A 25,532-nucleotide genomic window follows, 5' to 3' on the forward strand; every position below is an offset into this window, starting at 1 on the left:
ATTAGAGAGGTTTGTGGAACCAGTTTCAGCTCCAAGACTGTTCACCCTGGCTTTTTTTTTTTCAGTGAAAAGATGTAAATCTGGGTCTGGGTGCATGTCCAGGTGTTTCCTCCTGAATCTCACTGGGGATTCCTGAAGCTCCAGGATTTTCAGCCCCAGGGGATTTGCAGTGCAGGGAACAGGGAAGTTGATGCTCCCCTTGGACAATGCGCATCCTGCATGCCCCAATCCCACCTGGAAACCCTCTCCCACCCTCTGGGGTTCCCCAGTTTTCCAGCTGGAGAAGAGAAGCGGTTTGAACAGATGGAAGAAGGCGGTGGCTGCATCTCCTCACCTTACGCAACTGGCAGATCAGCCCCAAAACTGAATGAACCTGTTGGAGCCCGGGTGGAGAGCGTTCCTGCCAGGAGTTCCCAGGGTGGCTCCAGCACCAGCTCCTGCCCCAGCTGCTGCCCTGCAGCCAGCCCAGCACTTGCCCAAGCAGCTGCTGGGCCAGCAAAGCCCTGCCCCACCCTGCCACCAAGGGGTAAAGACACCTCACTGAGACATGGGATCACTTCCCAAATCCCCCCTGAACTCCAAGGTGGAGCATCTCAGATGCTCCAGCACTTGCCGGGATGGGAATGTATCAGGAGCAAAGCCGAGGGCCCAAGGTTGGCCACTGTCACCCAAATAGTGTTGGCCACCATCATTCACCCAGTGCTGGCCACCATCACCCCCCTAACACTGGGCAACCTCACCACCCAGCACTGGCCACCATCCACCCAACCAGTGTTGGCCACCACCCCTCACCCACTGTTGTCCACCATCACCCACCTAACACGCTGGCACCCATCCGCCCTAACGTGGAGGGCCATCCCCACTCAGTGTTGGCCACCATCACTACCAAATGTTGGACTTTGGGCCAAGACTGCTCCGTCTTGGCCACTGTCACCCACCCAACACTGGCCACCATCACCCACCCAGCACCACAACATCCCAGCTTCCCCGTGTATCCCGTGGGAGCCGGGACCTCCAGCACGGGTGCCCAGCAGTCCCAACCAGGGAAATGCAGCAGAACCAGAGCCCAAATACAGCCGTTGTCACCCCAAACCTGTGCTGGGACTGGGTTCAACTGGGAAAACCTCAGATCCGGAAACTCCTGGCTGCTCCGTTGGCAGCCACCAACCTGGGAAATTGCAGGGCTGGGAGCAGGAACGGTGACGGCTGGAACAACAAGATGGATTCCCGGGAGATCAAAGCAGGTGTTGCAGAAGATGGGCGGCACCCTGGGACTGCCAGGAGCCCCAGGCGCCCCGGGATCCATGGCGGGAGCAGAGCTGGCAGCAAGGGAGCTCATGGCACCCCCTGATCCCAGGAGTCACAACCCCCAGGGGTGGGTTGACTCTCATTCCTGTTGGGATGCCATTGGTGCCACCTCTGTCACTGATGCCATTGGTGTCACCCCTCCTGCTGTCCCACTGCCCAGGGGTGGGACCCCACATCCTGCCCAGCCAAAGGGAAAGCTCATCTCAGCCCTGGCACCGGGAAACAGATCCCAGGGCAGGAGGATTGGGATCATCGGGGAGGCAGCCCCAAGAAGGAGCACCCACTTGGACTTGACAGCCCCCCATGATCCCTCTGAGGGGGTGAGGACCCTTCTGGGGGTCACAGGGTGGGGGTGGGCCCCAGGCAGGGGTATGGCTGACTGTGGGGGTCCCACAGGAATCCATGTGAATATCCCATGGGAATAAAGACCCACTGGACACCCAGGTGCCCCTGTTTCTTCACACATGGGGGGCAAACAAGGACACCAAAATGGGGAGAATTCAGTGTTAGAAGGGTCCAGGCGGGTGCTTGAGGTGGGGGGAGATCCCATGTTTTTGAGGGAAAAGCATTGGGATTGGGGGGGTTGGACCCAGTAGGCCCCCCAGGGGCAGCATCACCCCATCCCCTAATTCCTGTGGGTGGGAAACAGGTGGGCTGCACGCCAGGGTATCCCTGTACCCATCCCTCCGCCACCCTCCATCCTTCCCTCCCCAGACCCTTGGGATCCCAAACCCAGAACACCTTCTAAAGGGCTGGAACGGCTCCCAGAAACGAGACCACACCCCAAGCCACCCCACCCCCCCCCAGTCCCCCTTCCTGGGGGTTCCCCAGCTCCTGGGGGTCACTCCGCATCTCACCCCAATTAAAAAGGCAACACTGACTCAAAATGTGCTGGGTCTGGGGGTGCAGAGTCTCAGGGGGGAATGCTCAGAGCCGGAGGAGGTTTGGGGCGCCGGGAGGGGAGGAGTGCAGGGCTGTGCGTGTGAAAGTACCAAGAGTTTGGGCAGCTCCTCCCGACGCTAATTACACGGCAGTTAATTGCCCGACAGGCCCCAGCTTGTCACTGCACCCCAAAACCCCACCCGGGTGGCAGCCAAGGGACCAGCCCCCAATACGGGGCAGGGATACCCTGCTGTGGGGCAGAGACCCCCCCACAAACACCCTGGACACATCTCTGAGAGGAGGCGCCCACATGAGCACCCGGCTTTTGGGGGTCCCCACCGTGGGGAGGTGGGTTTTGGGGTGAAGGAGCCCATTCAGAAGGTGGATCTGTGAGGGGCTGAGATGTGGAGGCAGTTCCACAAAGACAGAGATAGGGGTTGAGGACTCCCTGATCCAGGAAAATTTGGGGGGCAGGAAGTGTCTGTCTGAGCTCCCAGATTTTGGGGATCCCCTCCACTGGGAGGTGGGGTTTGAGGTGAAGAAGCTCATTCGGGAGGTGGATTTGGGGGGTCTGAGCTTGGATGGACCCTCAGCGGTGGAAATGGGGGTTCAGGTTCCCTAGCAGAAAAATCGGAGGGGGGGGCATAAACCCCCAAGCTCCCTGGGGCTGATCTCATCCTCAGACACAGGGGGACCCCCAAAGCGCAGGGTCCCCTGCATTTCCTCCATCACCCCTCATGAGGCCCCAGAACCCCCCCAGCGGTTCAGCACCCCCAAACCCCTCACCCCACTCCCCCCATCCCAAGAGTGACCCCAGGTGCCCCCAAAAGGAGCAGGGACCCCCCAAAGCTGTGAAAACCCAAACGGCCTGAGCTCAACCCCACCCCCAGACACTGGAGGACTCCCATTTCCCCCCAGCACCTCGCATGGGCTCAGCACCCCAAACCCCTCAAAGGCCCCCAGAAGGGACCCAAAGGCACCCTGATTTCCGGGTCCCCTCTCCCGGCTCCCTCTCAATGCCCCAAAAGGCTCAGGGACCCCCCAAATCTGCGGGGCCTCAAAGCGAGGCCCCGCCGGGCGGGTGAGTCACGGCCCCACCCATAGGATGAGCTGGGTCAGGTCTCAGCCTGCCCCCGCCCCCCAGCCCTGGGGGGTCCCCAGGTCCCGGGCATGAGCCCCCAGGATCAGTTCGGGGTCAAATCCTACTGCGGGGAGGGGTCCCCGAGATGTCCTCGTGCCTCAGTTTCCCTCCCCGGGCACCACCAGCACCCCCATCTCCAGGGCGGGCAGGTTTGGGTGATGAGGGGATTAAACTCCTCCCTAGGACCCTGTGGGTGCCCCGGGACCCCCGAGGTCCCCGCGCAGTGTCCCAGCGGGGTGGGGTGAGACCCCCTCTCGCCAGAGACCCGCCCATGGTTGCCCCCTCCCTAATTTGGGGTGCCCCCCCAGGAGAAGGGGGCGAAGCGAGCAGGGGATGTTGGCACTGAGTGGGTTATGGGAGGGGTCCTCTCCCACTCCCCGGAGTCCAGATGGCACTGAGGGTGACACGAGGTGACATCCCGGGGGTCCCACCGAGCTTGAGGGCTCCAGCTCCCCCCACAAACCATCCCTTCCTCAGTTTCCCTGCAGGGTCTCCGTGACCCCCAGTTTCCAGCCAGGAGTGTCCGTGGGGCTCAACCCCTCCAGAACCACCCGGATCCCCCCCACACCCCCGAAGCCAACCTGAGACCCCAGACCCCCCTGTCCGGCCCACCCCTGGCCCTTCCTGGAACCTCCAGATCCCCCCCAGACTCTCCCAGAGCCACTCCTGACCCCTCTAAACCCATCAGACCCCCCCACGCCCCCAGATCCACCCCTGACACCACTCCTCCCGCCCCCCAGCCCCCAAATTCTCCGTGGAGTCGGACCCGGGCGGGGACCCCCCCCATTCCCGACTCTCCCCACCCGAAACTGCGGGGGCCCCAAATTCCGCTTCCCCTCCGCGGGGCCATTCCCGCTCCTCTGCCGCCCTCCAGCGTCCGCGAACCCCAAAATCACCGGGCCGGGAGGACCGGGGGGGTCTAAGGGCTGCGGGCAGACCTCGGGGGGGGTCCCCAAACCCCTCAAACCCCTCCCCACAAAGAACCTGTGAGCCCTCAAACCAGCCCCCGCCCCCCAAAAAGCAGGGGGATCCACCGGGGAGACCCCCCCCCCAAAAAAAAAAAAAAAAAAAACGGACATAGGATCAGGGGGGAGTTGAAACGGGGGGGCCAGGAAAGGGGGTGCAGGGAGGTGACCCCAATTTAACCCTCCCGGGGGGGGGGGGCACTGCTGATCCCACCCCCTTTTTTAAGGAGGGGCTGTGTCAACCCCCCCGCCTGCCAGCACCCCCTTCACCCCAAGGGCCCCCCAAAAGCTCAGGGACCTCCCGAATCTCAGGGGCCCCCGAGGGCCTCGCCCTCGGACTCCCCAAATTTGAGGGGCTCTGAGGGAGCCCTTCCCGTTTTGGGTCCACCCCTCCCCTGCCCCCACAAATCTGGGAAGGGTCCCCAAAACTCCTGGGGTGCGAACTGGGGAGACCTGAGGGCTCCGCGTGCTGTGGGGCTGCAGCGCCTCCCCAGCTCCTTAATTAATTAGTTAATTAATTAATTAATCAATCCTCCGCTAACACTAATTACGGGCACCAGGTGTCACCCCCCCACCCGCGGATGGAACTGGAGGGGGGGGGGGACACCCCAAAACCTGCAACGCCCCCAGACCCTGTGGACACTGCCACCCCCCCAACCCATGGAGGGACCCCCAAATCTGCTCCCAGCCCCAAGCCTCCCTCCCCCCTGGGCCGGGCCCCGTGGGGTTAATGATTTATGGGGGACAGAGTCCGCGGGCAGCACCGATTTTGGGGATCCCCCTTCCCCCTCGTGGGCTCTGAGCCCCCCCAAACTGTTCCGAGCCCCCACCATGCCCCCAAATCTCTACCACCAGCAGCCCAAACACCCCAGGGCATCACCCCGACACCCCCAAACCAACTTGGGGGGCCGGACCCCCAAACTAGGCCACTGCCCCCTCTCCCTGCCGCTCCAAAATGCGGGGGGCACAGAGGGCAGCCAGGGGTTTTGGGGTTCGGTAGCACCCCGAGAGAAAAGGGCCCCACAAAGCCCCCCTGGAGGGACACGAGCACCCCAAAACACACCCTGGTACCCCCGGATGAGAGCCCAGGAAGGGACCCAGGCTCCCCAGAATAGATTCTGATGTCCCAAAAGGGGTCCTGGCACCCCAAAACAAACCCTGGCATTCCAGAACAGACCCAGCCACCCCAAAATGAGCTCTGACGCCCCAGGGCGGGTGCTTGTACCTCCAAACAGACCCAAGTACCCTGGAATTGGTTCTGGTACCCCAGAGGGTATCCGGGAACCCCAAACAGACCCAGGCACCCTGACATGGGCCCTGGCACCCCCTGATGGAACCAGCCACCCCCAAAAAGACCCTGGCACTCCAAGATGAGTCCCGGAACCCCAGAAGGGAACTTGGCCCCCCAAAACTGGGATGGCTCCTGGTATGCCAAAACGGTGCCAGGCAGCCCGGGATGGGCACAGACACCTTAAAACTGGTCTGGGCATCCAAAATGGGACCCAGGCACCCCAAAACAGGGATTGCTGTCCCAGAATGAGTCCTGGCACCCCAGGAGGGACCCTCGGACCCCCAGACAGATATTGACAGCCCAGGATTGGTCCTGGCACCCCCAAACAAAGCCAGGCGTGCAAAAAGGAACCTGGGCACATTGGCACGGACACCCAGGAGGGACCCTGGTGTCCCAGGATGAGTCCTGGTACCCCAAAACAAACGCAGGCACCCACAAATGGGTTCTGGCACCCCGACACAGACCCGAGCACCCCAAGATAGGTCCTGGCACCTGGGAGAGATCCAGGCAACCCAAAATAGGTATTGGCACCCTGGGATGGGTCCTGGCACCCCAAAACTGGTCCTGGCACCCCAGGAAGGGAGCCAGGCACCCCAAGACTGGTCCTGGCAGCCACAGATAGGTTCTGGCATTCTAAAACAGATTCTAGGACGCCCAAAAAAACCCAGGGACCCCAAAACTGCTCTGGGAACACCAAGACTGGTCCCAGTCCCCCACGAAAGACTCGGGAACCCCAAAACAGCACCAGGCACCCCGAGATGGAACCTGCCACACCTAGACTGATCCGAGCACCCCAAGATCGTCCTGGCACCCCAAAACACCCCAGGCAGCCTGGGATGAGCCCTCCCGCACACCTCTCCCCCCCGCAGTTATCAACACTCCCGAATTTCCAAGGTTTTATTCCAGCAGCAAGCAGAACACCCGGGGGAGGCCCAGACCCCCCAGTTCCCACCCCCCACTCCGAGAGGGGACAGTGGGGGGGTTGGACCCCCCCAGGGGAGACTGGCACTGGCACTGGCTCAGGGTGTCAGCAGAGGGTGCCTGGTGTCCTGTCAGGAGCTGGGGACCCCCAGGGAAGGGGGCCAGGATGGAGGGGGGACACACCAAGGGGGAGGGGGGGCTCAGCAGGTCAGGACATGGGGGACCCCAGGGGAATGGGGGGACCCCCCAAGAAGGGAATGGGCTCAGCTGGCCTGGACAAGGGGGACCCCCCTCCCAAAAGATTCCCCCCAGGACATGGACAGGACCCCCAGAAAAGGGGACTCGGGGGGGCTCAGGTGGCCTGGACTTGGGGGGATGCCCCCAGGCAGGAAAGAGGGGACTTGGGGGGGCTCAGAATGTCAGGACATGGGGGGACCGTCCCTCCCACCTCAGAAGAGGGGGTTCAGCTTGGGAGGATATGGGGGGACACCCTGAGAAGAGAAGGCCCAGGGGGGCTCAGCTGGGCTGGACATGGGGAACCCCTCTCAGGAAAGGGGGTTCACCTGGTCAGGACTTAGGGGGACACCCTGGGATTGCAGGGAACATGGAGGACCCCCCTGGGAAAGGGGGGGTTCAGTTTGTGTGGACATGGGGGACACCCCACAAAGTGGGGCCCAGGGAGGGCTCAGCAGGTCAGGATTCAGGGTCTGCTCAGGAAGGAGTGGGGCTCGGCTCAGCTGGCCAAGCCAAGGAATGGGGGTCCCCCAGGAAAGGGGGTTCAGCTTTCCAGGACGTCGGAGGACTCGGACACGAGTTTCCCGTCACGGGTCTCGATCTTCTTGATGACGATGGCACGGGATTTGAGGGGGGCCGTGCTCTCGGGGGGTGGGGGCGGCACCGAGTACCCTGAGCTGACGACGGCGCCCCCAAACGCCCCCCCAAATCCCCCCCCAAAACCTCCCCCAAATCCACCTGTGGGGAAGAGGGAGCAGCTGTGAGGAGGGGCACATGGGGGGGCACCCAAAATCAGAGGGTTCTGGAGACCCCCCCAAACTCACCAAGGTACCCCGAAGTCTTGGTGTGGATGCTCAGGTTCTGCACAGCAGCCTCGAGCCTGGGGGGGTGGGGGGGTTCCCCAAACAGGATCAGTGAAGGGGTGGGGGATAAAGGACATGGCCTGGGGGGACACCTGGGGGGGAGGTTGTCCCCCAAAACTTTCCCCTAAACAGGGGCAGTGATGGGGGGGGAGAGGGTATTTAGGGGACATGGCCAAAGTGAGGGGATTGGAGGGGGTCCCCAAACTTAGTGTTTCTGGGGGGAGAGGAATAAGGGACACGGTCAAGTGGGGGGGATTTGGGATGTTCACGGGATATGAGACATGGGACACGGAATATCCGTGGGATATGGGATACCCACAGGGTATGGCACGTGGGATATGGGATGTCCATGGGATACGGGGTCCTTGCAGGATATGGGACCTGGAGTATGGGATGTTCATGGTATCCAGGATGAAGGGCTTGGTAAATGGGATGCCCATGGGATATGGGATGGAACACGGGACACTGGGTGTGAGATATGGATGCCCAGAGGTTATGGGATGTGGGATGCAGTGGGTTATGGGATGTGGGGTCTGGAATTTGGGATCGGGGCTTCCCACCTGCTCTCCTCGCCCTCCAGCAGCTTCCTGTAGGTCGCGATCTCGATGTCCAGGGCCAGCTTGACGTTCATGAGCTCCTGGTATTCCCGGAGCTGCCGGGCCAGGTCCTGCTTGGCCTGGCCCAGGGCCCCCTCCAGCCCTGCCAGCTTGGCCCGGGCGTCCCTCAGCGCCAGCTCCCCGCGCTCCTCGGCCTCGGCCACGGCCACCTCCAGCCCAGAGCGCTGCGGGACGGGACACTGAGCCCAGGATCCCCCCGGGCCGGGGTCCCCGGGACCCAAAATCCCCAGAATCCAAATATCCCCCACCCCTCAGTGTCCCCATGTCCCAGTATACCCAGTGTCCCAGTATTCCATGTCCTATCATCCTCTGGGGTCCAGTGTCCCCATGTCCCAGTATTCCTCACTCCCCAGTATCCCTCATATCCCACCATCCCTCACCCCCCTCTTCCCACCAGTATTCCCAGCCCCCCTAAAATCCCCAAGCCATCACTCTCTCCTCCCATTTCCTAGATGACATCCCAAGGGATCCTCAGGAATCCAGTGTGGGGGTTCCCAGGGGGTGCTGGGGGATGGGGTGGCAGTACGCTTCCAAATTTCCATCCGAGTTGGATCCCAAACCTGATTTTTCAGAGCCTCAATCTCTGCCTGGATCCGCTGGATCCGCCGGTTCAGCTCCTGGATCTGGCTCCGGGTCTGGCGCAGGTCATCTCCCTGCTTCCCGGCTGCCGTCTTCAGCTCTTCATACTGGAGACACCAGGCAGGGGTAGGAATGCGGGGCACCCCCAAACCCACTAGTGCCCCAAAATTGGTAGGAAAAAACTGGGATGTGGCCAAACTTGGAGGGATAGTCCAAGGTGGGATGTGGTAGGTTCGGTTGGCTTTGGAACTGGGATCTTGGGGGGGCTGGAGATGGAAGGACTCCCCTTTTTCACCAGCACCCCAAAAATTGGGTGAGAAGAGCTGGGATGCAGTGGAGGCAGGAGGGATGCCCTGACAGGGATGTGGTAGCTCCAGTTGGAATTTGGTGGGTCCAGCTGGGTTTGGAACTGGATCCTGGGGGAATGGAGATTGGAGGGACCTCTCTTTTTCCCCAGCACCTCAAAATTTGGGATGGAAGAGCTGGGATTTGCCTGTATCAAGAAGGATGTTCCAACTGGGATCTGGGGTCTCATGGGGATGGAGATAAGGGGACCCCTCTCTTCCCCAGCACACCAAAAGCAAGGAGGAAAGATCTGGGATGTGGCCACGCCAGGAGGGATGCTCCAGCTGGGATGCCGTGGGTGCAGTTTGGAGTCAGAGTCTTGGTGGGATGAGGAGGGGGGAAGCTCACTTTTCTACCAGCACCCCAAAAACTCAGAGGAAAGAGCCAGGATGCAGCGATGCTGGGAGGGATGATCCAGCTGGGATATGGCAGCTCTCATTGGGATGTGGTGGGTCTGGTTGGGTTTGAATCTGGGATCCCAGTGGGATGAGGCCCCCCACTTTCCACCAGCATCCCAAAATGGGGGATGAAAGAGCCTGGGAAGTACTGGCACTGAGATCTGCAGCAGGAATGGAGATGGGGGCCCCTCCCTGCCCCACGGCGCCCCGGGACTGGGATGAGCCCACGCCAGGGGGAACACCCCAGGCTGGGATGTGGCAGCTCCAGTTGAGTTTCAAGCCAGAATTTCTCCCACACATCAGCTGCTCCCTCCAGGGCAGGGAGGAAGATGAGGAGGATGAGAAGGAGGAGAAGAAGGAGGAAGGATTTGGAGCAGGGAGGAGGAGGAAGACAAGAAAGTTTCAGGAAGCAGGAAGGAGGAGGAGGATGGGGCAGGGAGGAGGAGGAAGATGCGGCAAGGAGGAGGAGGAAGGTTCAGGGACCAGGGAGGAGGAGGACAAGGAGGAAGAAGGATTGAGGCGCAGGGAGGGGAAAGAGGAGGAGAATGGGGCAGGGAGGGAGGAGGATGAAGGCTTGGGAACTAGGACTAGGATTGGGGAGCAAGAAGAGGATGAAGACTTGAGAAGCAGGGAGGAGGAGGAGGAGAAAAGCTCAGGGCAGGGAGGAGGAGAATTAGGAAGAAGACAGGATGGGGCAGGGAAGAGGATGAAGGCTCGGGGTGTGGAAGAGAAGGAGGAAGTTTTAGGGAGCAGGAAGGAGGAGAAAGTGTCAGGGGAAGGAAGAGGAGGAGGAAGTATTAGGAAGATGAAGGTTTGGGGAGCAGGTGGAGAGGAGGAGGACTGAGTGGTAATCAGGGAGGAGGAAGATGAATGTTTGGGGAACAGGGAGGAGGAGGAAGAGGAAGATGAAGATTTGGGTGGCAGCAGGGGGTGCTCTCCTGACCTTGACCTGGTAGAGGCCCTCAGCCTCAGCACGGCTGCGGCCAGCGATGTCCTCGTACTGCGCCCGCACGTCCGCCAGGACTCCGGCCATGTCCAGCTGGCGGCTGTTGTCCATGGACACCACCACGGCCGTGTCCGACACCTGCGCCCGCAGCTCCTGCAGCTCCTGTACACACGGGGGGAGGGCTTAGCAGGGGGGCACCCCCCGAATCCAGGCACCCCAAATCCCAGGCACCCCCAAACCTCCTCATAGAGCTGCCGCAGGAAGTTTATCTCGTCCGTGAGGCTCTCCAGGCGTGATTCCAGCTCCACCTTGGACATGTAGGCTTCGTCCACATCCTGCAGGAACACCCCTGTCACCCCCTGTTCCCAGCACCCCCAGGGACCCCCCCAGCAACCCCTTGGTCTCAGGGACTCCTCCCGTGTCGGGGTCCCCCCCTCAGTGTCGGGGTTCCCCCACCTTTTTGAGCAGGACAAACTCGTTCTCCTTCTCTGTGCGGTGGTTGATCTCCTCCTCATACCTGGGCAGGGGACACAAGGATGGGGGGGACAGGGGCTCATGGAGAAATGGGCATGGGGGACATGGGCACAGGGGGAATATGGGGGTGGGAGCCTGGGAGGGATGTGGAACATGGGAATGGGGTGACATGGGGGTATGGGGATGGGGGACATGGGGGTGGGGATATGGAGACAGTAGGGATGGGGACATAGCAACAGGGGGGACATGGCTATATGGGGACATTGGGACAGGGAGGGATATGAGGATGGGTGACATGGGAACATGCGGACACAAGGGGATGGGATGACGTGGGGACAGGGGGACAAAGGGACGAGGCGGTGGGAGGATGTGGGGACATAGAGAGGACTCTGACCAGAGATGTCGGGACATGAGGATACAGGGAGACCCAGGGACATGGTGGGGACATTGAGGGCCATGGGGACAGGGGCACACACGGATGAAGGGACATGGGGTTGAGGGCACACACGATGGGGACACGGGGTATGTGGGGGAACACTCAGGGACACAGACATGGCCCTTGAATTCCTCCTGGAGGCTGCAGGCGTGGCCCGGGTGGCAGCAGCAACCACAGTGGGGCTACAAAGTGGTATTGGGGGGCTGTGGAGGGGTCTGGGGAGATATGGGAGTACCCGGGAGATTTGGGGGGCATTTGGAGACACTGACTTGGCCTTGAACTCCTCGACGAGCCCCCGGACGTGGCCGAGCTCTGCGCGCAGCCGCTGCCGTTCCTGCCCGAGCCCCTCCAGCTGCCGCCGCAGGGTCCCTGCGTAGCCCTCAAGGAGTCCCCCCAGGGTGCTGCGGGGGGGGGGCTGTGCCCGCAGGAGCCCCCACTTGGTCTCCAGGAGTTTGTTCTGCTGCTCCAGGAACCGCACCTGCGGACAGGGAACGGCATCCCAAAACCAGACAACATCACCACAAAAATCACACCTGGGGAAAGGGGGTCAGGAGCACTCCCACACCCCAGAATCACCTTAAAATCACCCCACACCCCCAAATTGCCCCAAAATAACCCCCACGCCCCAAAATCACACTTGGGTGAAAGCAGGGTCAGGGGCACTCCCATACCTCAAAATCACCCCAAAAACACCTCCACCCCCGAATTACACCTGGGGGGGAAAAGGGAGTCAGAACCCCAAAATGACCCCCAAATCACCCCCGAGGGAATGGGTTGGGCTGGAGGGGGGCATGGAGTGGAAGGGTGGGGGCAGGGGGGAGATTTGGGGTCCTGGGGCAAGCTGGAGTCTGCGTGTCCTTGGGGAAGTCAGGAGGGGGTCAGGGTGTCCCCAAGGGGGGCGTCAATGTCTCTAAGGGTCTCAGAAAGTCCCCAAAGGTGCTCAGGAGGTCCCAGCTGATCGTGGGGATCCCTGAAGGGTACCCATAAAGGCTTTTCAGTGTCCCCAGGGGTCTCAGGAGGTCCCCAAAGGTGTTTGGGACATCCCAGCTGAGACTCAGGGTGTCCCAGAGAACGTCTCAATGTCCCCAAGGGTATAGGAAGTCCCCAAAGATGTTCAGGAGGTCCCAAGGAGGGTCTCAATGTCCCCAGGTATTCCAAGATGTCCCAGGTGCCCCAGGAGGTCCCAGAAGCCAGTCCCCAGGGTGGTCCCACCCCTCCTCGGGGTCCCCCCAGCCCCACCTTGTCGATGAAGGCAGCGAATTTATCGTTGAGGGTCTTGATCTGCTCCTTCTCCTCTCGGCGCAGCTCCTGCAGCTCGGGATCCACGGCCACGTCCAGCGGCGTCAGGAGACTCCGGTTGATGGTGACAGCCGTGATGCCCCCGCCCGTCCCCGGGACCCACGAGGGTCCCCCGAGCCCCCCGGAGCCGCCACGGAGCCCCCCGTAAGGGCCGAGCGCCGGGGCCGTGCTCATCCTCAGCGCCGGGCCGGCCGTGAAGGAGCGGGACGAGAAGGAACGGCCCGGAACGGCCGAGCTGCTCCGCAGCGGCTGCCGGGGGATGGAGACCGACATCTGAGAGGGGAAAGTGGGAAAAAGAGGCTGGAGAGAGCCTGGGAAGTGTCTGGGAGGTGGGAAAGGAGGTCGGCTGGAGGATGAGGAAGCTGGAGAAGATTGGGAGGAGGTTGGAAGTTGGGAAAGGAGATAGGAGGGAATTTGGAAAAGAGGTTGGAAAGTGGATGAAGAGGGTCAGGGAGGGTTGGAAGAGGGTTGGAGAAGGCTGAGGGGGGATTAAGAGCCTGCAGGGAGGATGGAGAAGGTTAGAAGGAGGATGAGGATATTGGCGCAAGTTTGGAAGAGGGTTGGAGAACGTCCTCAGCTGCCGAGGACGACTGGAGGAGGCTGAGGACGGTCGAAAGAGGCTGAAGAGGCTCAGGAGGATGAGGACGGCTGGAGCAGGTTGGAGAAGGCTGAGGAGGACGAGGCCGAAGGCCGCGCTCGGGGCAGGGAGGCTCCGGCGGCAGCCCCGGCAGGACCGGCCGGACGGGTCGGGGCAGGACGGGCCGGGCCGGGCGGAGCGGCCGGGCGGGTTCCGGGCGCCTTCCCGGTTTGGTTCCCGGGTTGGTTCTCGGGTTTATCCCAGAGCCGGGGGAGGAGAAGCGGGGGGAGGGACCGGAGCTTTAACCCCTTCGGGACATGGGATTCGCGGGATCACCGGGATCCACCGGCATCAGGACGGGCGGGGACGCGGGGGTGGGCTTACCCCAAAATGCGGGTCCCTGTGCTCCGCGCCCCCTCCCGGAGGAGGAGAGCCACCGAGTGTCCCTAGGGAGTGTCCCCAGCCCTGTCCCCACAGCTGGGTCTCCCAATCTGAGTCCCCAACTCTACTTCACCAAGTCCTATCCTCTCAGTTTGGGCCCCCGACCCCAGTCCGGATGCCCCCAGTTTCAGTCCCCAACCCCTGACCCAAGCCTATGTCCCCAGCTTGTCCCCCAGTCTGGGTCTCCAGACCAATGGAACAATGTCACCACCCTATGTCCCCCAGTCTGTGTCCCCAGCACCACATCCCCATGCTGTGACCCCAAACTATTCCCCCAGCCCGTGTCCCCAACCCCTGTCCCCCAGTCTTTGTCCCTGCCCATGTCCCCATCCTAGGATCCCAAACTGTGTTCACATAGCATGTCCCAAATCCCTGACCCCAGCCTCTGTCCCCAGCTTACAACCCCATGTGCCCCATCCCTGACCCCAAACTTTGGTGGGCCATCAAACCGTGTCCCCAGCCCCATGTCCCTCAACACAGGACCCCAGTCCCTGTCCCCGCTCTGTGCCCTCAGCCCATGTCCCCAGATCCAAAACCCCAAACCCTGACCCCAGCCCTGTGTCCCCAGCCTCTGACCCCCAGTCCTTGTCCCCAGCTCCATGTTCCCCAACCCCTGACCCCAGCCCTTGTCCCCAAATCACAACATGGGACTCCAGCCACATCACTCCAAATCTGGCCCCACACCTGTCCCCAAACCTGTCCCCAGACATCACCAGGGCCTGTCCCCAGTGCCAAACTCAGCAGCAAAATAATGAAAATATCCCAAAAAAGGCATGGGATGGATGGGTGAATGGATGTGAGTTCAGGTGCGTGCAGGTGGGTCTGACAGGTGCCAGTGTGTGCGGTGGTGTCTCCAGCCCAGACTTGCCCGGCACGAGGGCGGCACACGCTGGGCACTGAAAGGGCGGCACCCACGGCCTGGGAGTCGGCACCCAGGTTTGGTTGGGATCCTGGTTTTGACATCTAGACCTTCCTTCCTTCCTTCCTTCCTTCCTTCCTTCCTTCCTTCCTTCCTTCCTTCCTTCCTTCCTTCCTTCCTTCCTTCCTTCCTTCCTTCCTTCCCTTCCCTTCCCTTCCCTTCCCTTCCCTTCCCTTCCCTTCCCTTCCCTTCCCTTCCCTTCCCTTCCCTTCCCTTCCCTTCCCTTCCCTTCCCCATCCGGATTCCACCGGGGGAGAGGGGGCTGTCACATAGGTCAGAGCAGCCCAGCCCCACAGGGAGGGTCTCGAGGCCCCCCCAAACCAGCGACGCCCGGGAGGGGACACGATCTGCTCCCCCCTCCACCCCCCAGAGGCTCCCACCACCTCCAGCTCCCTCCCCAAATCCCGCCCGTCCCGTCTTATCAGGAAGGAATTTCCAGAGATAACCCTCGAAAGGGGGGTGGGGTGGGTCCCAGACCCTGCAGGACACTCCCCCAGGCCCCCAAGACCACCGAGTCCCCCCAAGGAGCAGCGGGGACCCCCTAAGCCCTTGACGGCCCCAGCTGAGCCCCCCTCGCCATCAGATGGGGACACTGAGGCACGGGGGAGCACGGGGGGAACACGGGGTGGCCGTGAGGTGACAGGGGGATGGGGAGCGTTATGGGGATGGGGGGGGACACGGGAGGACACGAGGAGTGGACACTGAGGGGTACCAGGTGACACGGGAGGGACACACCGGGGGGACGTGGGGGGGACACCGGGGGGGTCACAGGGACATGGGGGACCGGGAGACACAGGGGGAAGCCGGGAGGGAGAGCACGGGGGGGGCGGGGGGACACGGGTGGGACACGTCACCCACCGGGAACGCCCGGAATGTTCCCGATAAGGCCTAGGGTGGGAGCAGCCGCGACACCCCCGCCCCTCCCCCCGCGCCCTTCAGGGGGTCCCAGGGAGTCCCCAAAGAGGGACGAGGCCGCTGGACCCCGGGCGGGACCCCCTGGGACCCTGGGGTCCGGCACCTCGGGGACCCCGCGGGGAAAATGGAGAAAAAGGGGGGAAAGGGGGAAGAAAGCGGGGGAAGGGGGAAGATGGTGCAGAACAGGATAAAATTGGGCATAAGTAAGGTAAAATGGGGAAAAATTGGGAAGGAATGGGGAAAAACAAAGGGAATGGAAGGGGAAGGATGGGGTAAAGCAGAGAAAGCAGAGAAAAATGTGGGGGAAAAAGAAACGGGAGATAAAGGGGAAGGAATGCGGCAAAGTGGGCAGAAACGGCAAAAAAGGGGGAAAACCAGCAAAATTGGACAGAGATGGGGCAAAATCGGGCAAAAAAGGGATAAATGGGACATGAATGGGATAAAACAGGGCAAAATCAGGCAAAAATGGTTAAAGTGAGACAAGAATGGGATAAAATCACAAAATAGGGCAAAAATGAGTAAAATGGGACAGGAATGGGGTAAGATGGCAAAATGGGGCAAAACAGCAAAATGGGAAGATTTTGCATAAATGGAATAAAATGGAACAAAAAGAGGAAGGAATGGGGGAAATGGGGAAAATGAGAAATGGGCAAAAATGGGACAAAAATTAGATAAAGCAAGGCAGGGGTAACACAAAAATGGGTAAAAATGAGTAAATGGGACATGAACAGGGCAAAATGGGGAAAATGGAGTAAAACAGGGCAGGAACAGGGTAAAACAGGGGTTCTCAGGTCAGGCAGGGGCTGCAGCAGTGCAAAGGTCAGTAGGGTGATGTGGGGCTGGCTATGGGGACACGAAAATATGTGGGGCTGAGCCCGTCCCACATCCCACAGTTCTGGGGCCATCTCCTATTCCTTCGGCCCCCACCCCACAGTGATGGGGTCGATCCCATCCTTCTGAACACACGCCACAAGTGCTGGGTCAGACACCCATCCCTCCAACCCTCACCCTACAAGTTCTGGGGCTGATTCCCTCTGCCCCCCACCCCACAGTTCTGGGTCATACCCCTTTCCACTCACCCCGCACCCCACAAGTTTTGGGGTTGATTCCCTTTCCCCTGTCCTGCATTCCCCAGTTCTGGGTGAGACTCCCAAACCTCTGCCTCACATCCCACGAGTTTTGGGGCCGATTCTTTTCCCTCACACCCCACTCCCCAAGTTTTGGGGCCGGTCCTCACAGGAACAAAGCCCTGGGCCGGCTCCAGCCGCACCTTCCCTTCCCGGGAGCGAGGCCGTGGGGAGGTGCCGCTCCCGGCTATAAATCCCGGCCACAATTCCCGCCCGGAATTCCATCCGTGCGTCCGTCCGTGCGACTCTCGGGCTCCCGCCGTCGTGTCACCGTCCCCATGAGCTTCTCCCGCCGCACCGTCTATTCCAGCTCCGTCCGCTCCGGCGGGATTGGGACCCTCGGGACCGCCGGGATCGCCCCCGGCCGCCGCTTCGCCCCCCTGGGCAGCGCCGCCAGCGTGTATGCGGGGGCGGGGGGCGCGGGGTCCCGGATCTCCGTCACCCGCACCCTGAGCAGCGCCGGGGGCGCCTTCGGGGCCGGTTACGGGGCCGGTTATGGGGCCGGCCTGGGGGGGGGCAGCGTCTTCCTGGGGGCTCCGGGGCCGTGGCCAACGAGAAGGAGGCGATGCAAGACCTCAACGATCGCCTGGCCACGTACCTGGAGCAGGGTGCGGCGACTGGAGCAGGAGAACCGGCGCCTGGAGACCCAAATCCGGGAGTTTTATGGCCCAAAAGGGGCCCAGCGCCCATGACTGGAGCCCCCAGTGGGAGCTGATAGAGGAGCTACGGGACAAGGTGGGGGCGCGGGGAGGGTTGGGGTTAATCATTAACGGGGGGAGGGGGAGGGAAGCGCTGAACTTGGTATCTGTGGGAGGGCTGTAAGTGCCTGGGGGGGTATAGGGGGGCATGGGGGGAGGTCTGTAAGTCCCCGTGGGTGGGGGGCCTGGGGGGGTTTTCCTCCCCGCGGAGCCGTTTTTGCGTGGGGTGAAGGGACGTGACCAAGGCCACCGCGGTGGGGCAGTGTCGAAGGAGCCCCCCTCCATCACCCCGATTTTTGGGTAAATTAGCCCTCCCCCCCAGTACCCCCAAAGCTCCTCCCGGAGCCTCCTCAAGGTGACCGGCACCCCTCCCCCCGCCTCGACACCTAGGGCCCCCCCCGCCCCGCCCCCACCCTGGGTAATCGCAGCTTTTCCGGGGCGAGGCCCTGCAGGGAAGGGGGGCCGGGGAAGTTATCCTGCCACGGTGACGGTGACACGTGTCCCTGCGTCCCTACGTCCCTGCGTGCGTCCCTGTGTCTGCGTGTCCATGTGTACCACTCACCTGTCCCCCCCATATCCGTGTTCACCTGTGTCCGTGTGTCTCCATGTCCCCTCATGTGCATGTGTCCCTCCACATGTCCCCTATCCGAGTATCCCCACGTCCATGTGTGTCCCCATAGCTGTGTCTCCACATGCCCCCACCATGATCCCTATATCCCTGTGTCCCCCATATCCGTGTTCACCTGTGTCCGTTTGTCTCCATGTCCCCTCATGTCCATGTGTCCCTCCACATGTCCCCTATCCGAGTATCCCCACGTCCATGTGTGTCCCCATAGCTTTGTCTCCACATGCCCCCACCATGAGTCCCTATATCCCTGTGTCCCCCATATCCGTGTTCACCTGTGTCCGTGTGTCTCCATGTCCCCTCATGTCCATGTGTCCCTCCACATGTCCCCTATCCGAGTATCCCCACGTCCATGTGTGTCCCCCATAGCTGTGTCTCCACATGCCCCCACCATGAGTCCCTATATCCCTGTGTCCACTCGTGTCCGTGTCCCCACGTGTCCATCTGTCCCTGCATGTCCCTGTGTCTGTGCGTATCCCGTGTGTCCCCTGTATGCACATGTGTCCTCGTGTCCCCATCCCAGATCCTGGAGAGCACGGTGGAGAATGCACGCACGGTGCTGCAGATCGACAATGCTCGGCTGGCAGCCGACGACTTCCGGGTCAAGTGAGGGCGGGATACTGGGAATACTGGGAATGATGGGAATACTGGGAATAAAGGGGTGGGAACATGGCAGGGATGACATGGGAATGAGGATGGAGTGGGAATGGGGATGGAAATGGGGATGGGAATATGATGGAAAAGAGGGTGGAGATGGGGTGGGAATAGGGATAGGGGTGGAAATGGAGTTGGAAACAAGGTGGGAATGGAGATGGGAATAGTGGTGGGATTGGGTAGGAATGGGGATGAAGATGGAGTGGGGATGAGGGTGAGGATGGGGTGTAAATGGGGATGAGGATGGGGATGGAGACGAGATGGGGATGAGGACAAGGACAAAGATGGAAACAGCGGGGATGGGAATGGGGATAAGGATGGAGAGGGAGATGGAATGGAGACCAGCATGGAAACAGGAGTGGGAATGGGAATAGGGTGGGAAATGGATGGAGATGGGGATGGAGATGGGGACTAGGGGGAGAACATGTGGCAGTGGGGGTGAGGTTGAGGATGGGATGGAGGCTGAATGGGGATGGGTGGAAGGAGGTGGGTGCAGAGATGGGAATGGGGTGGAGACAGAGATGAGGATGGGGCTGGAGAGAGGACAGGGATATGCACAATGACAAGGGGTGGAAATAGGAGTGGGAATGGACAGGGACAGGGATGGGTGAAGATGGAAATAAGGATGAGGACAAGGTCAAAGATGGACACAGGAGTGGGAATGGGGATGGGAAACTGGATGGGGACAGGGAAAAGGACAGGGATGGGGACAGCTATAGGTGAGAGATGGGATGAGACAGGAATGGGAACATGGATGGAGACAGGGATGGGACAGGATTAGAGAAGAGGATGAGGAATAGGATGAGACAGGAATGGGGACAGGAACAGGGGATGAAAATGGTCATGAAGACAAGGAGAAGGATGAGAATGAGGATGGGGACAGGTACAAAGAGTGGAGGTGGCAGAGGAGATGAGGACAGGCATAAGAACATGGATGGAGACAGTGATGGGATGAGGTCAGATGGGGCTGGAGATGAAAATGAGGTGAGGGTGGGACAAGGAGATGGGATGGATTTGAAAATGGAGATGAGGACGAGGACAGGAAAGGAAATGGAGACGGCAATGAGGATGGGGATGAGAATGAGGATGGATATGAGACTGAGGATGAGAATGATGGGAATGGGATGGGGATGGGGACAGGGATGGGGAAAGGGATGTGATGGGGATGAAAATGGGGATGAAGATGAGGATGAAGGGACAGGGATGGGGAGAAGGATGTGTTGGGGATGGAAATAGGGCTGAGGATGATGGGGATTGAATGAGGATGAGGAAAAGGCTGTGTTGAGCTGGGGATGGAAATGGGGCTGATGATGGGGGTGGGGGACAGGGGGACAAGGATACATCGGGGACGGAAACAGGGCCAAGGACAAGAACAAAGTTATGAACGGGCACAAGGTTGGCTCAGCTCTGTGTCCCATCCTGGCTCTGGCCCCGTTCCTGTCCAGGTTTGAGGCGGAGCTGGCCATCCGGCTGTCGGTGGACAGCGACATCGCCGGGCTGCGCAAGGTCTTGGATGACACCAACATGACACGGCTGCAGCTCGAGGGGGACATCGAGGCCCTGCGTGAGGAGCTGATCCTGCTGCGCAAGGACCATGATCAGGTGGGTCTGGAGGATTTGGGGGGCTCGGGTGGGCTGTGGGGACCCCAAACTGACCCACCCTGCCTCCAGGAAGTGCAGGACCTGCGGGCGCAGGTCTCGCAGTCGGCGCTGACAGTGGAGGTGGATGCACCGCAGTCACAGGATTTAGGGAAGGTCCTGGGGGAGCTGCGGGCTCAGTATGACACCCTGGCCCAGAAAAATCTGGAGGACCTGGAGAAGCAGTGGGGGCAGCAGGTAGTAAACCCTAAAAAATCTCAAATCCCACCCAAAAACAGCCCCGAAATGATCCTGGGGGAGCTGTGGATCCAGGACAATGGCCTGGTCTTAAAACCCCTGGAGGACCTGGAGAAGAAGAGGGGATGGGAGCTGGGGACCCCAAACCCCCACCAATCCACACCCAAGGGTCCCCAGTGACGCTCCATAGGGATGTCCCCCAATGGGGGTTCACAGGGGGTCCCAAAAAAGGGGAAACCCCTTTTGGGGGCTCTCCCCAGGCTGGCATGTGAGGTCCCCAAAGAAGCCCCACAAAGCAGTGGGGGAGAAGGGTGGCAGACTCCACCTCCCTAGGTGGAGACTTGGGACATTTTCAGGGGGAGTCCTGGAGGGAACTGCTCTAGGAGGTTCCTGGTCCAACCTTGGGGACACTTTTGGGATGGCCTCTGTCCAAGGGGGTCCAAGTTTGGAGCCCCTCCTAGGGCACCCCCACAATGCCTGAGTCTGGCTCTTCTTGGGATGGTATCACTCCCCCACATCCCCTCCAGGACTTGGGGTGTCCGTGGTGGGTGGGACCAAGGCTGCTGCCCCCCAGACCCCTCCTTTCCCTCTCAGATCACGGAGACCACCCTGGAGGTGACGCAGAGCACAAAGGACCTGGACATGGCACGAGGCACCGTCGGGGCCCTGCGTCGCTCACTGCAAACCCTCGAGATCGACCTTGAGGCCCTGCGCAACCAGGTACCCCAAACTCCCCCAAAAAAACTCAACCCTCCCCCAAATCCTTCAATCCACAGCCTCACACCCCCAACTCCCCCCCCCAGCAAAAACCTAGCTCCACTTAATCCATGGCTCCAGAGCCCCAAAACCCTTCCAACCCCCAACCCATAACTCCAGCCCTGCAAAGGCCATTTTTGAGGTCCTGATCCCCACCCCCTCAACCCTCCGAATCCCCAGAACTCAGGGCTGGAGGTGGTGCTGCCTGAGGCTGAGGCTCAGGCCAGGGTGAACCCCCACAAGACTCCCTAATCCTCCCCTGATCCCCCCAGAACACAGGTTTGGGGTTTGCATTGACCAAAGCTCAGAGTGAACCCCCAGTTTTTGGGGTGAACCCCCACAAAACCCCCTACATTCCCCAGAATGCGGGTCTGGAGGCAGCACTGGCTGAGCCTGAGGTGACTCCCTCCCTTCCATTTTTGTGATGCAGATCCTCCAAACCCCCCATTTTAGGGGCACTGGCTCCCCCAAAGCCCCATAATTCCCCCGCAAACACCCCAGAACACGGATTTAGAGGCTGCCATGGTCAAGGCTGAGGCTCAGATCAAAGTGAAACCCACCCAAAACCCCCTTAATTCCCCAATCCCTCCAGAATGTGGGTCTGGAGGCAGTGCTGGCTGAGGCTAAGGCTGAAGCTTGGGATGAACCCCTTCAACCCCAATTTTCGAGGTGCTGACTCCCCCAAAGCCCCCTAATTCCCCGGATCCCCCCAGAACGCGGGTCTGGAGGCGGCGCTGGCCGAGGCCGAGGCCCGGGCCGGGGCTCACCTGGCGCAGGTGCAGCTCCAGGTGAGCGCAGTCGAGGCAGAGCTGCGGGACGTGCGGGCGCAGCTCCAGCGGCAGAACGAGCAGCACCGGGAGCTGCTCGGCCTCAAGGACCGGCTCGAGGCCGAGATCGCGACATATCGGCAGCTGCTGGAGGGCGGCGACGGCTTCAGGTTAGCAGGGGGGGACTGGGGAGGGGATCAGCGGGGATCAGGTTGGGGGGAAAGGAATTCAGATATTGCCGGGGTGGAAGTTCAGGTGAGAGGGGAAGTTCAGGCACGGGGGGTTCAGGTGGGTGAGGAAGTTTGGGGAGAGTTCAGGTTGGAGGAGGTTCAGGTGAGAGGGAGGAGTTCAGGGGGTTCAGGTGAGAGGAAGTTCAGGCATGAGAGGGTTCAGGGGGGAGTTTCGGTGGAGTGGGAAGGAATTCAGGTACGGGGTGTTAGAAGTTCAGGTGAGGGAGGAATTTGGGGGTGTAGCTCAGATATGGGCAGGTCAGGTGAGAAGGGGAAGGAAGCCAGGTACAGGGGGTGGAAGTTCAATCTGGGGGGAGTTCAGGTACAGGGGGAGGATGTGGGGCAGGCATTTAGGTATGGGGGCTCAAGTGAGAGGGGGGAGCTCAGGTTTTGGGGAAGGTGAGCACAGAGAGCTCAGGTGAGGAAGTTTCGGGGGTGAGTTCAGGTATAAGGGCTTGGTGAGGGGGGAAATTCAAAGAGGGGGAGTTCAGGTGGGGTGGAAGTTGAGGTGAGGGGGAAATGGAGACGGGGGGAGGGAATACGGGCTGGGAAGTGGATGGGAAGGGATAATTCCAGGAACTGAGCATCCAGGTGCCATCCCTGGCATGGGGAGGGGACACCCAGGGCAGATGAGACCCCTGTGATGAGGTGTCCAGGTCCCACCAGTTACAAGACTTTGGGGACAGCCAGGGGACAGCGGTGACATCCAGGGGTACGATCCCAGGAGATCACATATCCCAGCTCTGTCCTTCAGGATGGCCTGGGGATGGGGACAATGGTGATGTCAGAGGGGATGAACCCCAGGTGTCCAAGTGTCTGGGTCCCACCAGTTACAAGATTTTGGGAGCAGCCAGGGGACAGTGGTGACACCCAGAGGGGACAAGCTCTGGGGTGTTGGGACACCCCATCCCACTGGACATGCCATCTCCATCACATGTTGGGTGACACTGAGGGGGGGACACTACTGGCATGGGGAGGCGACCCCTGGTGCCCCCCACCCCTAACCCCCCCTCCCCGCAGCCTGAGGGATGCCCTGGACAAGGAGACCACGGCCACCACGGCAGGGACAGGGACCACCCAGCGCGTGGTCACTGAGACCAGGGAGGTGAAGGGTCCGCACGTACTGAGGGGGTCACGGGGGATCCCCAGCCCCCTAAACCCGGGGCGGGGGGGTCCCTGAGCCCCTCCAGATCCAAATAAAGTGATGATTCCCATGAACGGGAGATAGGATGTGTTGGTGTGTCCTTCTGGGGGGGAAACGGGGGTGGGGATACGGGGCTGAGACTGGGAGGAAACTGAGGCACGGGGTGTGGGGAGCTGTCGGGGAAGGGATGGATTCCTGTACTCCCTCCCTTGTCACCATCCCGACAATGACCCCTGGTCACCCATGCCCCCCCGGGACACCCCTTTCACCCCCTGGTCATGTCGGGGTCCCTGGGGCATCGACCTCCCAGAACCAGCCAGAAGGACCCCAAAACGTCCCTGTCCTTACTGGCCCCGGGACCAACCCCGAGCTTTGGGCACCGTCCTGTCCAGAACCGCTCCCAGGGGGACACGGGGGTCGCGGGAGCGGGGGTCCCCTGTGTGGTACTCGGGGGTCCCGGTGAGGTGCTCGGGGGTCCCACTGCGGTACCTGGGGGTCCCGGTGCGGTTCTCGGGGGTCGCGGGCACCCTTGTGCCCGGGAGTCGCGGTGTCGGGAGTTCCTCCGGCGTCGGTGCCCGGGGATCCAGGCGCAGATGCCTGGGAGCGTCAGTGCCCGGGGGTCGCGGTGTCCGGGAGTCCCTCGGGTGTCGGTAGATTGGGGTGTGGTGCCCAGAGGGACACGTTCCCGGGGGTGCCGGAACCGGGGGTCTCGGGGGGGCTGCCACGGGTGCCGGTGTCGGGGGATCGCGGTGCCTGGGACTGTCGTTGTGTGTGGGAGCCCGTACGCGGGGCTCCTGGTGTCGGGGGTCCCGGTGACCGGGAATCCAGGGGGGTGTCAGTGCCCAGGGCTCCCAGTGTCCTGGGCTCCAGGGAGTGACGGTGTTGGCGCGTCTCGGTGTCCGGGGTGTCACCGCCGGAGGTGTCGGTGCCCGGGAGTTCCGAGCAGCCTGGGTGGTGCCTTGGGTGCCGACGGCTGTCGGTGTCGGCCGGTGCCCCGGGGATGTCAGTGTCGGGGGTCCCGGTCGCCTGGAGGGTGTCAGTGCCGGAGGTCCTGGTGCGGGGGGGTCCCAGTTGCCGGGGGTGTCAGTGTCGGGGGTCCCGGTTGTCCGGAGGGTGTCACTGCAGGGGGGGGGGTCTCGGTTGCCGGGGGGTGTAAGTGCCTGGGGTCCCGGTTGCCGGGGGGTGTCAGTGCCGGGGGTCCCGGTTGCCGGGCTGTCAGTGCCCGGGGTCCCGGTTGCCGGGCTGTCAGTGCCCGGGGTCCCGGCTGCCCGGGGCCCCGGTTGCCGGGCTGTCAGTGCCCGGGGTCCCGGCTGCCCGGGGTCCCGGTTGCTGGGCTGTCAGTGCCGGGGGTCCCGATTACCGGGGGGTGTCAGTGCCCGGGGTCCCGGTTGCCGGGCTGTCAGTGCCCGGGGTCCCCGGCTGCCGGGGGTCCCGGTTGCCGGGCTGTCAGTGCCCGGAGTCCCGGTTGCCCGGGGTCCCGGTTGCCGGGCTGTCAGTGCCCGGGGTCCCGGTTGCCGGGCTGTCAGTGCCCGGAGTCCCGGTTGCCCGGGGTCCCGGTTGCCGGGCTGTCAGTGCCCGGGGTCCCGGTTGCCGGGCTGTCAGTACCCGGGGTCTCGGTTGCCGGGCTGTCAGTGCCCGGGGCCCCGGTTGCCGGGCTGTCAGTGCCCGGGGCCCCGGTTGCCGGGCTGTCAGTGCCCGGGGTCCCGATTACCGGGGGTGTCAGTGCCTGGGGTCCCGGTTGCCGGGCTGTCAGTGCCCGGGGTCCCGGCTGCCGGGGGTCCCGGTTGCCGGGCTGTCAGTGCCGGGGGTCCCGATTACCGGGGGTGTCAGTGCCCGGGGTCCCGGTTGCCGGGCTGTCAGTGCCCGGGGTCCCGGCTGCCCGGGGTCTCGGTTGCCGGGCCGTCAGTGCCCGGGGTCCCGGTTGCCGGGCCGTCAGTGCCCGGGGTCTCGGTTGCCGGCCGTCAGTGCCCGGGGTCCCGGTTGCCGGGCCGTCAGTGCCCGGGGTCCCGGTTGCCGGGCCGTCAGTGCCCGGGGTCTCGGTTGCCGGGCTGTCAGTGCCCGGGGTCCCGGTTGCCGGGCTGTCAGTGCCCGGGGGTCCCGGTTGCCGGGGCGGTCCCGTGCGGTCCCGAGGGTCCCTCCCCCTC

General features: G+C 62.0%; 2 protein-coding genes across 2 annotated transcripts; one reads left to right on the top strand and one right to left on the bottom strand.

The window, feature by feature from the left end:
* Positions 1-7,023: 7,023 nt before the first annotated feature.
* LOC137486452 (keratin, type II cytoskeletal 8-like) lies at positions 7,024-16,839 on the bottom strand. Its single transcript, XM_068211756.1, has 10 exons — positions 16,708-16,839; positions 12,640-12,972; positions 11,670-11,878; positions 10,947-11,007; positions 10,730-10,825; positions 10,488-10,652; positions 8,783-8,908; positions 8,166-8,386; positions 7,567-7,622; positions 7,024-7,480 (listed from the first exon to the last, which is right to left on the bottom strand). Exons 2-10 carry the CDS (start codon positions 12,970-12,972, stop codon positions 7,287-7,289), a joined length of 1,461 nt encoding a protein of 486 aa, XP_068067857.1. The 5' UTR covers positions 16,708-16,839; the 3' UTR covers positions 7,024-7,286.
* Positions 16,840-16,956: 117 nt separating this feature from the next.
* Positions 16,957-23,467, top strand: KRT18 (keratin 18). The gene is given in 10 exon segments (XM_068211757.1): positions 16,957-17,199; positions 17,202-17,282; positions 17,284-17,337; positions 17,339-17,413; positions 18,525-18,607; positions 20,101-20,257; positions 20,327-20,491; positions 21,086-21,211; positions 21,961-22,184; positions 23,265-23,467. Coding segments are annotated over 10 exon segments (1,368 nt in total). The 3' UTR covers positions 23,425-23,467.
* Positions 23,468-25,532: the final 2,065 nt, after the last annotated feature.

Source organism: Anomalospiza imberbis, chromosome 22 (assembly GCF_031753505.1).
Source record: "Anomalospiza imberbis isolate Cuckoo-Finch-1a 21T00152 chromosome 22, ASM3175350v1, whole genome shotgun sequence".
Lineage (NCBI taxonomy): Eukaryota > Metazoa > Chordata > Aves > Passeriformes > Viduidae > Anomalospiza > Anomalospiza imberbis.